Source organism: Phyllopteryx taeniolatus, chromosome 20 (assembly GCF_024500385.1).
Source record: "Phyllopteryx taeniolatus isolate TA_2022b chromosome 20, UOR_Ptae_1.2, whole genome shotgun sequence".
NCBI lineage: Eukaryota > Metazoa > Chordata > Actinopteri > Syngnathiformes > Syngnathidae > Phyllopteryx > Phyllopteryx taeniolatus.
The window spans coordinates 11,647,501-11,659,805 of record NC_084521.1 but is presented as its reverse complement, the minus strand read 5'-3'; the positions used below and the strand labels follow the sequence as shown (position 1 = coordinate 11,659,805).

At 39.6% G+C, this 12,305-nt stretch overlaps 1 protein-coding gene across 3 annotated transcripts in view; it reads right to left on the bottom strand.

Moving 5' to 3' along the window:
• The window catches only part of abca4a (ATP-binding cassette, sub-family A (ABC1), member 4a), a 36,590-nt gene that overhangs the window by 4,395 nt on the left and 19,890 nt on the right, over positions 1–12,305 (bottom strand). The window contains exons 17-43 of one of the 3 annotated variants that reach the window (XM_061758928.1): positions 12,110–12,305; positions 11,946–12,023; positions 11,485–11,667; positions 10,417–10,594; positions 10,177–10,308; positions 9,225–9,364; positions 8,977–9,114; positions 8,213–8,409; positions 7,994–8,096; positions 6,562–6,767; positions 6,039–6,093; positions 5,865–5,945; positions 5,340–5,503; positions 4,944–5,068; positions 4,441–4,539; positions 4,030–4,219; positions 3,857–3,951; positions 3,737–3,769; positions 3,465–3,570; positions 2,616–2,690; positions 2,370–2,539; positions 2,095–2,272; positions 1,894–2,009; positions 1,060–1,207; positions 866–989; positions 372–501; positions 96–216 (exon numbers count right to left, since the gene is read on the bottom strand). The exon at positions 12,110–12,305 is cut by the window's right edge and continues 9 nt beyond it. In XM_061758928.1, coding sequence (XP_061614912.1) covers positions 96–216; positions 372–501; positions 866–989; positions 1,060–1,207; positions 1,894–2,009; positions 2,095–2,272; positions 2,370–2,539; positions 2,616–2,690; positions 3,465–3,570; positions 3,737–3,769; positions 3,857–3,951; positions 4,030–4,219; positions 4,441–4,539; positions 4,944–5,068; positions 5,340–5,503; positions 5,865–5,945; positions 6,039–6,093; positions 6,562–6,767; positions 7,994–8,096; positions 8,213–8,409; positions 8,977–9,114; positions 9,225–9,364; positions 10,177–10,308; positions 10,417–10,594; positions 11,485–11,667; positions 11,946–12,023; positions 12,110–12,305 — 3,561 coding nt within the window. The remainder of the gene's footprint in view (positions 1–95; positions 217–371; positions 502–865; positions 990–1,059; positions 1,208–1,893; positions 2,010–2,094; positions 2,273–2,369; positions 2,540–2,615; positions 2,691–3,464; positions 3,571–3,736; positions 3,770–3,856; positions 3,952–4,029; positions 4,220–4,440; positions 4,540–4,943; positions 5,069–5,339; positions 5,504–5,864; positions 5,946–6,038; positions 6,094–6,561; positions 6,768–7,993; positions 8,097–8,212; positions 8,410–8,976; positions 9,115–9,224; positions 9,365–10,176; positions 10,309–10,416; positions 10,595–11,484; positions 11,668–11,945; positions 12,024–12,109) is intronic. The other 2 variants (XM_061758930.1, XM_061758929.1) reach the window with 2 other exon arrangements.

The following is a 12,305-nucleotide window of genomic DNA, read 5'->3' as shown; positions in this document are numbered from 1 at the left end:
AGAAGTGAATTACAGTTTAAGGATAAGTAATCTGTCTATTCAAATGTTTAAATCACAAAATTAAATTGAATTTATAGAAATCATAATAATCTTACCTTTGAAAGGTTGCATACGTGTAAAATGTCATTTGTTTTCCTGCTTTTGTAGATCCTCTCTCTTTCCTCCGCCACATCCAAGTCTTCATCCAGAATAGAAGGCTTTGGGCCATCGGGTATCCTGTTAATGGATCATTTAGACACAACTAACTTGATTAGACTACAGTAGAACAATTAGATCTACAGTTACTATTTGTACGCTATAGATGGCTCCTGATTCTTCTTGGAAAAATGCACAAACATGTTTGATATTGGTTCAAGTTCTTGTAAGCTTACCAGTGATCGAGGAAGAAGCGATACTGACAGAAAATGTTAAAGGTGAAATAGACGAATCCCTCAACTGCCATGCAGAACAGATTCTTCCCAATGAAGTCCCAGTTGTAGGGGTCTGGACTGTGATCCTCACCTAAGGACATATTGCAGACCAGCACCACGGGAAACCGGTTGATTGTTGGGCTTCGCATATCATGGAAAGACGAGTTGCTGTTTTTTTATTTATTTTTTTAAATTACTGTAAAATCAGTAGAACGCTTGGTGGACATCCACAAATATTGCCTTTACTTTAATTGTTTCCCTTTGAACAGTTATCTAAAGTGTTTTTGTGTGTGTGTTGGTTTGTTTAACTGGTTTAGTTATTTTTGACCTTTTAAACAACTGAAAAAAATTGAATTCATAGAGACTTGGTTGGGGAGGTTATTGGAATAACAATTGGCTTGTTTGACAGTTCCTATGGTCATTATACATGCACGGGTTTGTGTACACTAAATTACCAAAGCGAGTGAAGATGTCAGTCACGGCCTGGTTGATGGCCATGTCTATGAGGCCTCTACCCAGACAGTAATGGGGAAAGATGAGCAGCACAGTCTTCAACAGCTGGTTGAACTTGTACAAAGCCTTGACAACAGCCCAACACACATATTAAAGTGATAGAACGCTTAGAAGATTCACAGTTGTTCATTCTTACACTGGTTCCTTCAAAAAGGTCCAGGATGAAGGTGATAGCGCTGCTGTTGATGCCTATGAAGAGGTTGATACATGACAAAGACACATAGGCTGTGCTGGGGACGCTGAACATGTAGGACATTGGGTACATCATGGGGGTGACGGACCAGCTGAGAAAATAAGAGTGGTGGAAATTACTTCAATAAATTACAATTTGAATTCAATCATGCTATCATTTATTTTTATTTTTTTTAAAGGGCATGGACTAAACAAAGTAATTAGGTCCAAAATTACCTAACCTGAGAATAATAATAGTTTAATAAGTTTTGACACTGACACTGTTAAAGGTATATTAATTTAACTACATATTTGTGTATTTGTAATAGGGATGTGAGATACCACTTTCTCAGACCCACACCAATCACTCTTGCGTACTGACTCATAACAATACCAAGTACCGATACCCCTAGAACCTTTGATACATAAAGTTTCAATTAACACAATGACAGATAATTGTAAACAAAGACCTATTTCTTTATTTCTGACACAAATGATGATTCGCCAATGACTCATTGTCAGATTTTTATGCCTTAAGAGTCCGTGGCTGTTATTGGCACCCTTCATGAGTACACTATACCTTGACATAAACCCGGTATCGGCCCGATACTCACCCATCCCTAATTTGTAGCAGTGGGTTAGAACTGCACTGTGCCCTTTTAATGTTTCTAATATGTTTCAAGTAGTAAACTTGTGCTTACCTCTGAATACATTATTACACGTAACTAAATAAATGTATCGTCTATTACGTTGTATTCTTAAAATGATTTACATTTCATTATTATTTTGGTTCACCTACCCATAAAGCATAAGTAGTGCAATGAGTGGTTGCAGATTGGTTGATGAGGTGTAGCACTTCTTATCAAAAAAGACGAAAATCTGCACCACCATCAGTGCACTGATAGAGTAATTCACCTGTAAACACACAAGCAAATTACATTTATTGTTTATTTATCTAATATCATAGGGATAAACAGCTGAATGGGTTCTGAAGTTCTACCATGTCCCAGAGAAAGTTGGCCATCCAGTAGATCAGAGGGCTGACACCACTGACAAACTGTAGATGTTTGGCCTGGGTGACCCTTTCCTGAATGAGATAGAGGACGAAGCTAGCTGGAACAAAAGACATGGCGAAGATCACGCAAATGGCTACCACTGCATCCACCGACGTGTTCAAGCTGGGGAAGAAAAAGAAAAATCCAGCAAAGTGTCAAAACAAGCACATTCTTGGGTACTGTATTTGCCTCATGGTTGGTGTGGAAAGTGTACACTCACACAGTGATTTCAGAGAGTTGTTCTTTGGTGAGGTTCAGAGGGTGGTTGATGGCCGTGATTCCGTATTGATCCAGGTTAGTTCCTTTTGGCAGGTTTGCACGCAGGATGGCATTGTTGGCCACGTTCATGAAAGACACCATGGCATGCCAGCCCTTGTTGTTGTACCATACCTGCACAAAGTTTGACTGAAGCTAAGTTACAGTATCCATACAACAAAACCTCAAGAAAATCACGGTGATTACTTGCCTTAACATTGTTCTGCGTCTCCATGTACCTGAGGAATGTATCTATTTCCCTCAGTGTTTGTTTACAGTGGTCGCCCTGCAAGATGTATAATGATAACAATGATAAAATAAAAACAACAAATCATCATCACTATCCAAGGACACTTTACAAAGTAGTGATGGGACAGCAAAGGTGATGATAAAGACAAAGAATATAAAAATAAAATCATCATGAATTTGAATGTAAAACAACAATAATACAACTAATAATAATAACAATAATGCAAAAGCACTTTATAATACCAGTGAATGGAAAGGGGACAATAAATAAATGACAAATAATCAAAGAGAGAAATACTATAGATGCACCGTACTGGAATATTATATGGGTCATTTTCATATCATTTGATCAATGATGGTAAAGACATGTTCCACTGAATTTCCTTTTAAAATCAATTAATTTTACTGATATGAGCATTTGAATTATTGGCAGTTTTTATCCATCAAAATGTCAAAAATCGAATCTAATATTTTTAAACTTTAATGCCAAAATTTATTCATCGTGATATGTTCCAAATGAAGTTTCATGATTTGCAAGATGATTTCTAAATGTTGATGTTAATTACATTTTTGGATATATATAGAATTGTTCTACTATTGCTTAATATGCATTTTGCTTTTCCATGTCTTCAGAGTTCCTTTTTTTGGTTGTTTTACAAATGGCTGTTTCATCATGGGAGGTATTTACCATATAAAACCTAGGCACCACAAAAAAATTTATGGAATTAGATTAGTGTCTTTACTGTTATTCATCATATTATATGAAACTGACCCATAAATAATTTATTGATAAATAATTGAAAGCCATTACCCCAGTAACATTAAGCATTTGTCCCAGTTGGGCTGCTGAATCCTGGATGAACTTTGGCTGCAGCTCTAAAACAGGAAGCTGACCTCCGACTGATATTCCTCCATACCTGGAAACCACAGACAGAATCCTTAACTTCCCTGTAACTTCAGTCTGCTTGCTGATCCAAACTGTACTGAACACTGTATTTCACCAATGCCCACAATGCAAAATGAGATGGGTGCAGTACTACATACAAGTAACAATTTAAACTTAAATGTATATGATCACATTACCTTTGTTCATTCACCCAATATTTGCTCTTTAAGCTGGAAAGAGAATACAGATTCTTATATCTGAGTTCAAGATTTTGCGACGTTGTGTAACATTTTCACGGAGTGTAAAGAAGTAAACACCTAGTTCTGATGAGAGTGGGGTACGTTTTCACCAGGTAGTCTGAGATGTTCCTACCAGTCAAATCCATGAGAACATCTCCTGTTGACTGAATTCTCTGAAGCACAAAGACAATGACATTTAAAGTGAAACCTTCAGGAAGAACTGAGTATTCTGACCTCTCTATGACGTGTACCTGTGGAGGTGGAAGACCCCCGGCTCCTTCAGGGCATGTGGGCAGCATGGTGAGTTTCCTGTCTGTGCTGCACTGACAGTCTGGAGACGGTCTGAAGGAGTTCCACTTCGGGTCAGCCAGCATTTCGATCACTGAGGGGTTAACCAGGAGCATCTCCCACTCTGTGGTGATATTATTACATGGGAAATCTCTGCCGGAGAGAGAAATTGACCCTTGTGCTTAAACAAAACAGTGAAGAGGGTGATGTTTATAAGATCAAGTGGAATTTATAGACAATTAATTAAGTTTTTGTTGTTGTGTCACACTGAGGAAGGCCGGGGGTGGGAGGGGGGGGGGGGATTAAGTCACAATTGTCCCTCCAAAGGTCTTTAAATATCATGTGTCCACTATAAAAGTGTGACATTTACTCACGCCAGCGGTTCATCCGCCATACAGCGTGTCCCAAAACCTGGCCTGTCCAGCAACACTTCACCAAAATGTCTCATCTGGGCATCCAAAGGGAGTTCATTACTGCAGTGGAGCAGGTGACAACATGACAAAGAGAAATTACCATTAGAATTGTTCTGATTTCTCTTGGAAATTTAACAAATCGTGTGAAATAGTTAGTTAGTTGAATAGTGTGCTTTTAAATTCATTGTTAAAAATCTATTTAGGTGATGTGTCCTATGAGCTCCTGACCAATCTATGACATTATTCCCTGTACATGTAAAGTCATCAAAGTCTTGGTGCTAATGAAAATCTAAATACACAACATTTAAATAACAGCTGTTCTTCTTAATGACTGACACTTTAATCATTCTTACATGATAAATATTAGTTTAGCTTTTGTATGTATGTACAGTATGCTACAACCATGGAACAAGGAGAAGACACATTTATTTGACTCCCTGCAATGGAAACAACATCGGTCTCACCTGAAGAAGGTGTACTGTCGGCCATACATCCAAGGACTTAGAGTCATGCTTGGATATTCCCCAAACGGTGGAACGATTAACGTGAATGTCAGTGCCAGGAAAACAAAACTTGCTGGTAAAACAATCTAACAGAGACAGAGAAGATTTAAGCTCACTTAGAACGCTTGCACTAGATGCTGGAACAAAATGGTAGAGCACATTTTGAACCACCATATTTCATTGAAAAGGAGGGTTGAACTCAACCCAAACTGGTTGAAGAAAGGCTACCCCCTTGGTTGAGCTGGCTCTATTTACACACATGAATTCAAAACTGAACTGCTATTTTGTATTAAATGAAAATAACATATGGGGAAACTACATGTGCCAGATGTAGTGGGGCAATACCGGCAAGGTTACCTGAGCAAAGAAGTCTTTGCAGGAGCGGATGGTGTGGTGCAACCTCTTGATCAACAGTGCAAAGAACTGTTTGAAGGCAAGACACAGACCTCTGACCTGATAGGACCCCCGGCCCGCGTTACCTTCTGGACCATCACACGGGATGTCCGAAGGCTCGTCTGAGTCTGGAACACAGCGCTCAGGTGAAGTAACACATCTGCACATGATACATTTGTGATGGACTACAGGAGGCTGGCCAGCAAGCAGCAGAGGTTTGGTGGCTTTCAGTCAATCAGGGAGCTAAATGCAAAACAGGTTGACCAGCATTGCACTGATAGAAGCATTTAAGATTATGTGCAGCAAGTTCACCCCACGTACCCAAGTTAATGTTGTAATAAATGCTGGTGAAAGTAATTCCTTCGCAACTTATACAAAAGCACAGCACAGACTGGCATCCCTCATTATATGCAGGGATGTGCACAGTATGCTTTTATCCCCTAAAGCAGCAGTATCTGCTCTGAGCTGTAAGCCAAATGCTACTGTCACCTTTAGGTGGCTCCATTGCAATCGTCACTCTGTTGAATCCACAGAGACTAGCTCGAGAAATCTGCTGCAATGATTTATTTTCTAAGAGAGGTAGACAACGGGTTATAAGGGAGAAGGATTGAAATACTAGGACGAGGATGGAGAAGAGACACTAATTAACTCATTTTTTCTCACCTTGAATGCATTTTTTGTTGCATGCATAGCCATCAGCAGTGACTTTTAAGAAAATCTACAAGAAAACAAAGAATATCGAATGTTTGGTCATTACACAGTATAAAACAAGACATTGCATTTGCCTCAGAAATTATGTGTTGACTGCTGAATACATGGCAGTCATGGTTAATACATTCCTGCAAATTATAATAATGCCCAGATATTACACAAACAGTACTAAATTCTGTGAGTAGCACAGAGATTACATCAGAGCAATCTGATTTGATGCGGTCTCATTTTTGGCAATGCCATGACATCCTTCCCTCACTGTACTGTATTTCTGTCTGGAGCTCTAAAATCCCAAACACACACAATAACATGCCACAATATATCTGTCTAAGCTTTCACACAATCATATTTTTCACACACATTAGCCTGAGTGTAAATGCATGTGCATACTTTCGCAACAACACGATGCCATCAAGGTTTACGTATTAAAGATGACCTCATTGAAGCATGGCGTATCCCTGTCATATTTGCCTACCTCTTCCAACGAAGTGTCAGACACACCAAAGCTGCTGAGGCCGATGTCCTCCAGGGTTTCCTCCAACTCCCTGAAGAGGCTGGCGTAGGCCCTCGGTTGGAAGTCATGACTGGGAAGCAGGTAGGTCATCTCTTGGCCAATAGCCTCGATCAGGCGAGCCTGCGGCACGTGATGATGCACCAGGGCTGTGATGCGTTCGATGTTACCTGGAGATGAGCAACACAGACTCAATTTTCACTCCCTATCGGTTACTTACTGTCACTGGTGCAATGCTTATTGAAATGCATCCATCATTCTATTTTCTTTACCGCTTAGCCCGATTATGGTCACGGGTCAGCTGGAATCTATCACAACGGACTTTTGGGTGACAAACAACCATTCACACTTACATTATATTCAGAACTATGAACAATTTAGAGTATTCAATTAACCTAACATACATGTTTTTGGAATGTAGGAGGAAGCTGGAGTACACAAGGAAACGCCACGCAAGCTCAGAGGAACATGCAAATTCCACGCAGGAAGACCCAAGGAGGGATTCAAACAGAGTCCCTCAACAGTCAGCCAGATGGGGTTTACTGCGCTAAATGAAACATGATGGAAAATATAAACTAAATCTTGATTGAAATCAGTAATAATGCATCTGAAATTGACAAAATGGATAGTGTGTACTAAAGACTACTGTACATTAAAAACACACAACAAAAATATTGAACAGCTAAGGATAGAGACTAAGGGTGGGAATAGAAGAATAAAACTATAATACTATTTGAACATTTTGCCACCGCAGATTGAAAAATATAAACAGATAATTACAAAAATACACTTTTCTCTTTCTCTCATAAGAACATTAAACTATAGCCAAATGAAATGCTGATAAGTACAATAACTGATTTTTAAGGAGAGCAAGAAAAACAACAAATGACAGTTATTAGCTAGATCTGGTAAAAGAAATGTAAATCAACTTGTCGTCACTCATAATAGATTCTTGGATGCAGGTGTATTGATAAGTGAGAGCTGACTGGACATATTCATAATGATATTTTATTCCACTCCTATTTCACATTAAATATGTTAAGTGTTAAGTATTTAACTCAAATGCACAATGGCACATACCTGTACATTGGCAAATGACAGTTTAGATATTTGATGCAGTGGTATTGATACTGTACTAATATAGCAAAATCTATATTTTGTCCTGCCAGTAATAGAAACATTCCAGGTCATTCTATATGACTGACAGGCTCATATAGAAAAATTACAAGGTAGTTTCAGATGTGTCACGTAGGGGATCTGGCTGCAATGCCATGCAAAACACTTGGACGGAGATCAAATGCCATTGTACAAACGTGGAAGGCGAACAGACTAAACAGGTTGAACGAGTTGGCGACAGACTCCTTTGTGAGGTTAATTCAGCTAAAGCAGACTTTACCATCCATTTGTCTGTCTGGAGCCTCAACCTCCTCTTGGTTTGCTTTAAACTTCAAACACTTGGAGCACTTACAGGAGCAGTTTTCTGTGCAGACATCACCATCCTACAGGACAATGTGGAAACAGAGATGAGGGCATGGTTTGTACAGAAAAGAATTCTGACAGACCTAAATGCATCATTTCATAAACTCTGAGTCTAATAGGTTTATTATAAACATACAGCTCCAGGTTCACGCATCTTTGGAGTGCTGTATTTCATTCTCCGAACAAGAGTGAGGTAGAAGCCGGCGCCAAAGCAATTCTTAAGAAAGATCGGGGAGCCGCAGCAGTAGAGACGCCCCTGAGAGATTATAGCGACCCGGTCACTCAGCAGGTCCGCCTCATCCATGTGGTGGGTGGACATGATCACTGTACAACCTGAAAAAAAGGGACAGAGTGGCAGAAAGGACAAATCGTGGATGAAGGATGGAAAACAAGGTAGGGAATTTACACTACTGTTCAACTCAGGGTTGTTTAATGTCTAAACAATCATAGTCAGAGTCAATGATTGTGGCGGATCTAGCGTATGTCAGTCAGAAAAGTGAAAACCTGCTCCCCTATATAGGAGGAGGTGACTTCTATTTTATAGATGTCTCCCAAAAATAGATTTACTGTACTTATCAATTTATCACAATGTTTTTTTTCTTAATTGCCAGACACTGACATTGACACTGAATGACTGACTGGTGGATGCATGAAACATATTGACCGTGAAAATGAAGGGGGGGGTGGTGGAAAAACAATAATAATAATTTAAAAAGTGCTGGCTCGTTACACACCCTCTTTTAACTTCATATGGAGAATTGAAATGGTTGATGTGTTAGTTAATTAGTCACTGCTTGATTCTATAAGGTGGAAAACTATATATGTGCTTAAGCTGTAGATGTATGGAAAATTGCTATCAGGACGTTTTAACAAATTCCGTCCAGCAGGGACCACTGTTACCTGCACGGTATTTGAGCAACAGATCCCAAATGGAGCGTCTGGAGTAAGGATCCACCCCAGAAGTGGGTTCATCTAAGAACACCACCTTTGCACCGCCAACAAATGCCAATGCGACTGATAGCTTCCTCTGCATGCCACCTGAATGAGAACAGTATTAAATTTGCATGACGTATATACGATGCGTGCTTGTTCAGTTAAAGGAAAATGAAAAATAGTCCAACATGGTTCATAGCCATATCCTGACCAACCTGAGAGATTTTGTGTCAGTTCATCTCTTTTGTGTGGTAGACCTAGATCTTGGAGCATATTCTCCATCTCCTCTTCAGCCTCCGCTATGGCACGGCCTTTCAGCATGGAGTGGAAGAGGATATGCTCAGCAACAGTCATACTGAATGGTCACAAAAGCCAGAGAGGGAGATGTTATTATGTTAAGTCATGCTGTGCTATATTTTGGACAGATCAAATGAAATACAGGATTGAATACCGGAGAACTTGATGTAATTATCTATTCAATTAGGTGACGTGTCAAACTCAGGGCCAGGGGGCCAGGTCTGGCCCGCCACATCATTTTCTTGTGGCTAACTAAGGCAAATCAAATGTGTCTGATTGATTATTCCTAAATAGATTTTTTTTTCTATTTTGGCAGAAATTCTGTGACAAAATGTTTTTAATTTTGTAGACTTTATGCAGATATTACAAGCATTATTTTCCACAAAATTTCTTCTTAACATTAATTGAACAATAGTACAGTGGATCCCCAGATACTTTTCGCAGATCGCTTTATTTCTTTCCATTTTTTGGGTAGTTGTTTTTCTTTTTCTTTTTTCTTTTTTTGGGAGGAAACCAACCCCGAAACGCTTATTGGCAGTTTATCCCCACATATTCAAGACTTTTTTTTGGGTCCCAAAAAATAAATAATATATAAACAATATTTGTTTTTTAAATGCAATTTTACTGGCCATCAATAATCCACAGATTTTCGCAATTTGTGGTCCGGCCCGGTCCCTGTCGCTTGCGAATAGTATATATTTATATATGGTTGTCACTATTTTCCATGACTTCTGATTTCAAACTAAATTTTAATACGTTTAATGTATGACTTTCACAGTCATAACGGCCATCTGAGGGGAACCATAACTACGTTGTGGCTCGCGATGAAAATGAGTTGGAGACCCCTGAATTAGGAGGTAAATTACATACTATTGAAAAAGAGTGTTGTGCTGTGGGCACATTCCCAAAGTCAGACGAATGGTGTCCATGTCCGTGCGGATGTCTTTTCCGTAAATGGAAGCTGTGCCTGAAGTGGGAGGGAACATACCAGTCAAGATGGACCTAGAAGATAGAGAGAAAGGAGGTGGATGATGAACCGTTATCAAACCCGACCCCCACTCCCACCCAAGTGTTCACAGTGGACGCACAGTATTTGTGCTTGACACATACATAGTGGTGGTCTTGCCGGCACCATTGTGCCCAAGAAAGGCAGTGATCTGGTTCTCGTAGAAGCTGAGGGTGAGGCCATTCACAGCAGGCCTAGAGCTACTGCCGAATACTTTTACCAGGTTCTGGATACAAACGCCCCTCACCAGGTCAGCTGGTTCTGCCTCAAAGAATGCCTGCCCTAAACAGTGTTGACAGTGATAACAATGCTATGACAGTACAACAACACAAAGATGAAGGAAAAGATACGATACTAACACCAGAAATGTCAGGTTAGTGCAGATTTTGAAATGGAAATATGTATCCCAAAGTTAGTACATGTTTTCCAATCTTCAGTTTACAGCATCACACAAACACTGGACCTCTATGCATTTTGCCCATTCTTCTACATGCAAGGTCATTCGACATATTTGAAAACTAGCTGGGTGAAGATTTTCTTTTTAACATTTGATTTCATTTGTTTACTGGTTTTTAATATAAAGTCTTATATTTAAAATAAACCTCCATTGCATTGTTTTGTTATGATTTCCAGAAATGACTGTCTTCAGGCTTCTGATTGGCTAAATTGGCTTTACAACACTACCTGTTGGTTGGGCATCCAGCATGAGAATGTTTTCATGCGTCTAAATTTGTTTTCCTCCAGAAAGGGGAAAATTTTATTTATTTTTATTTTTTTTCATAAGCCCATACTTGGCATTGAACTAATGCAATTACATCCTTTCATCAAGTCTTTTTATGGGCGTGACTACAGGTGATTGGAATATAGAGAAAAAAAAATCCATAATTCATTAACTTGCTCATGGAAGTGAGAAACTACCAAAGTCAGTCCACATGTGGCAGCAAGTGCAAATATTCTACCCCAAGGATAAGTTCTGATCCATTAATCTGATTGTGAGAAGAAACGTAATATGACAGAGAAGGGAAAAAATAATGTTTTTATATTAGTACTATGATATGATAAGCAGAAATATTGATGCTTGTTAAGACAAGGCAATGCATATCAGCACTTCTGCACACATTTTAGGGACTCTACATGGCAAATAAGTCCAAAAAAAACCAAACAAATGATACCATTTGTCTCCTGGTTCTCCGGCCCCGCTGCATCTCTCTGGTCTTCGTGTTCACATGTGCTAGTTGTTCCTGCATTTTTTGGTTTGTCCTGGTTTTCCTGCTCCTCTTTTTTCTGTGGCCCCCCTTGGTCCTTGAATGCTAGGTTATCAAAGCCTTTTTTGGACAGCTCATGTTTCTTGTTGTCTAAGGATAAAGAGGGGGAAACAAATTAATTGCTCAATAGCACATTTAATAGTCTTGATGATGTCTGTGTATTTCTGTTTAATTTTGTCTGTGTCTGGGTATTTCTGCTTAATTTTAAAGGGAAGCAGACAATTACAATTCGGGGGGGGGGTGAGGAATTCGCTCAACCCCTTATTGGATGATTAAAAAGTGTATCCACATTCTGTTTTCTATACAGTATACTGTATCATCGATAAGGAACTGCATAAGTGGAAATGATTGAGTGGGTAAAGGCCAACCTGAAGCTGGAGTGACAGTGTTGAGCCAATAACAGGGCATGAAGGGGAAGTAAACTGGTCTGCCAATTCCATACTGACCTGTGTTGAAAGCAGCAATACATTTCATGTACTGTATATGCACACTTCTTTATATTCGAGCCCAAATATCTGTCTAGCAAACTGACCAGGGAAGATGTTGTCAAGGTACCAGGCAAGTACAGCATATAGGACAGTGTCCAGGCCCATCATGCAGATAGAGGTGAGGAATGAGAACTCGTCCCCCTCCAGAGGACTGGTCTGGATGTTGTCCCACTGCAGACCCTGACCTTGCTCCTCATAACGGGATAGGTACTCTGTCCCAAAACCAAAAGCAACTTGGGA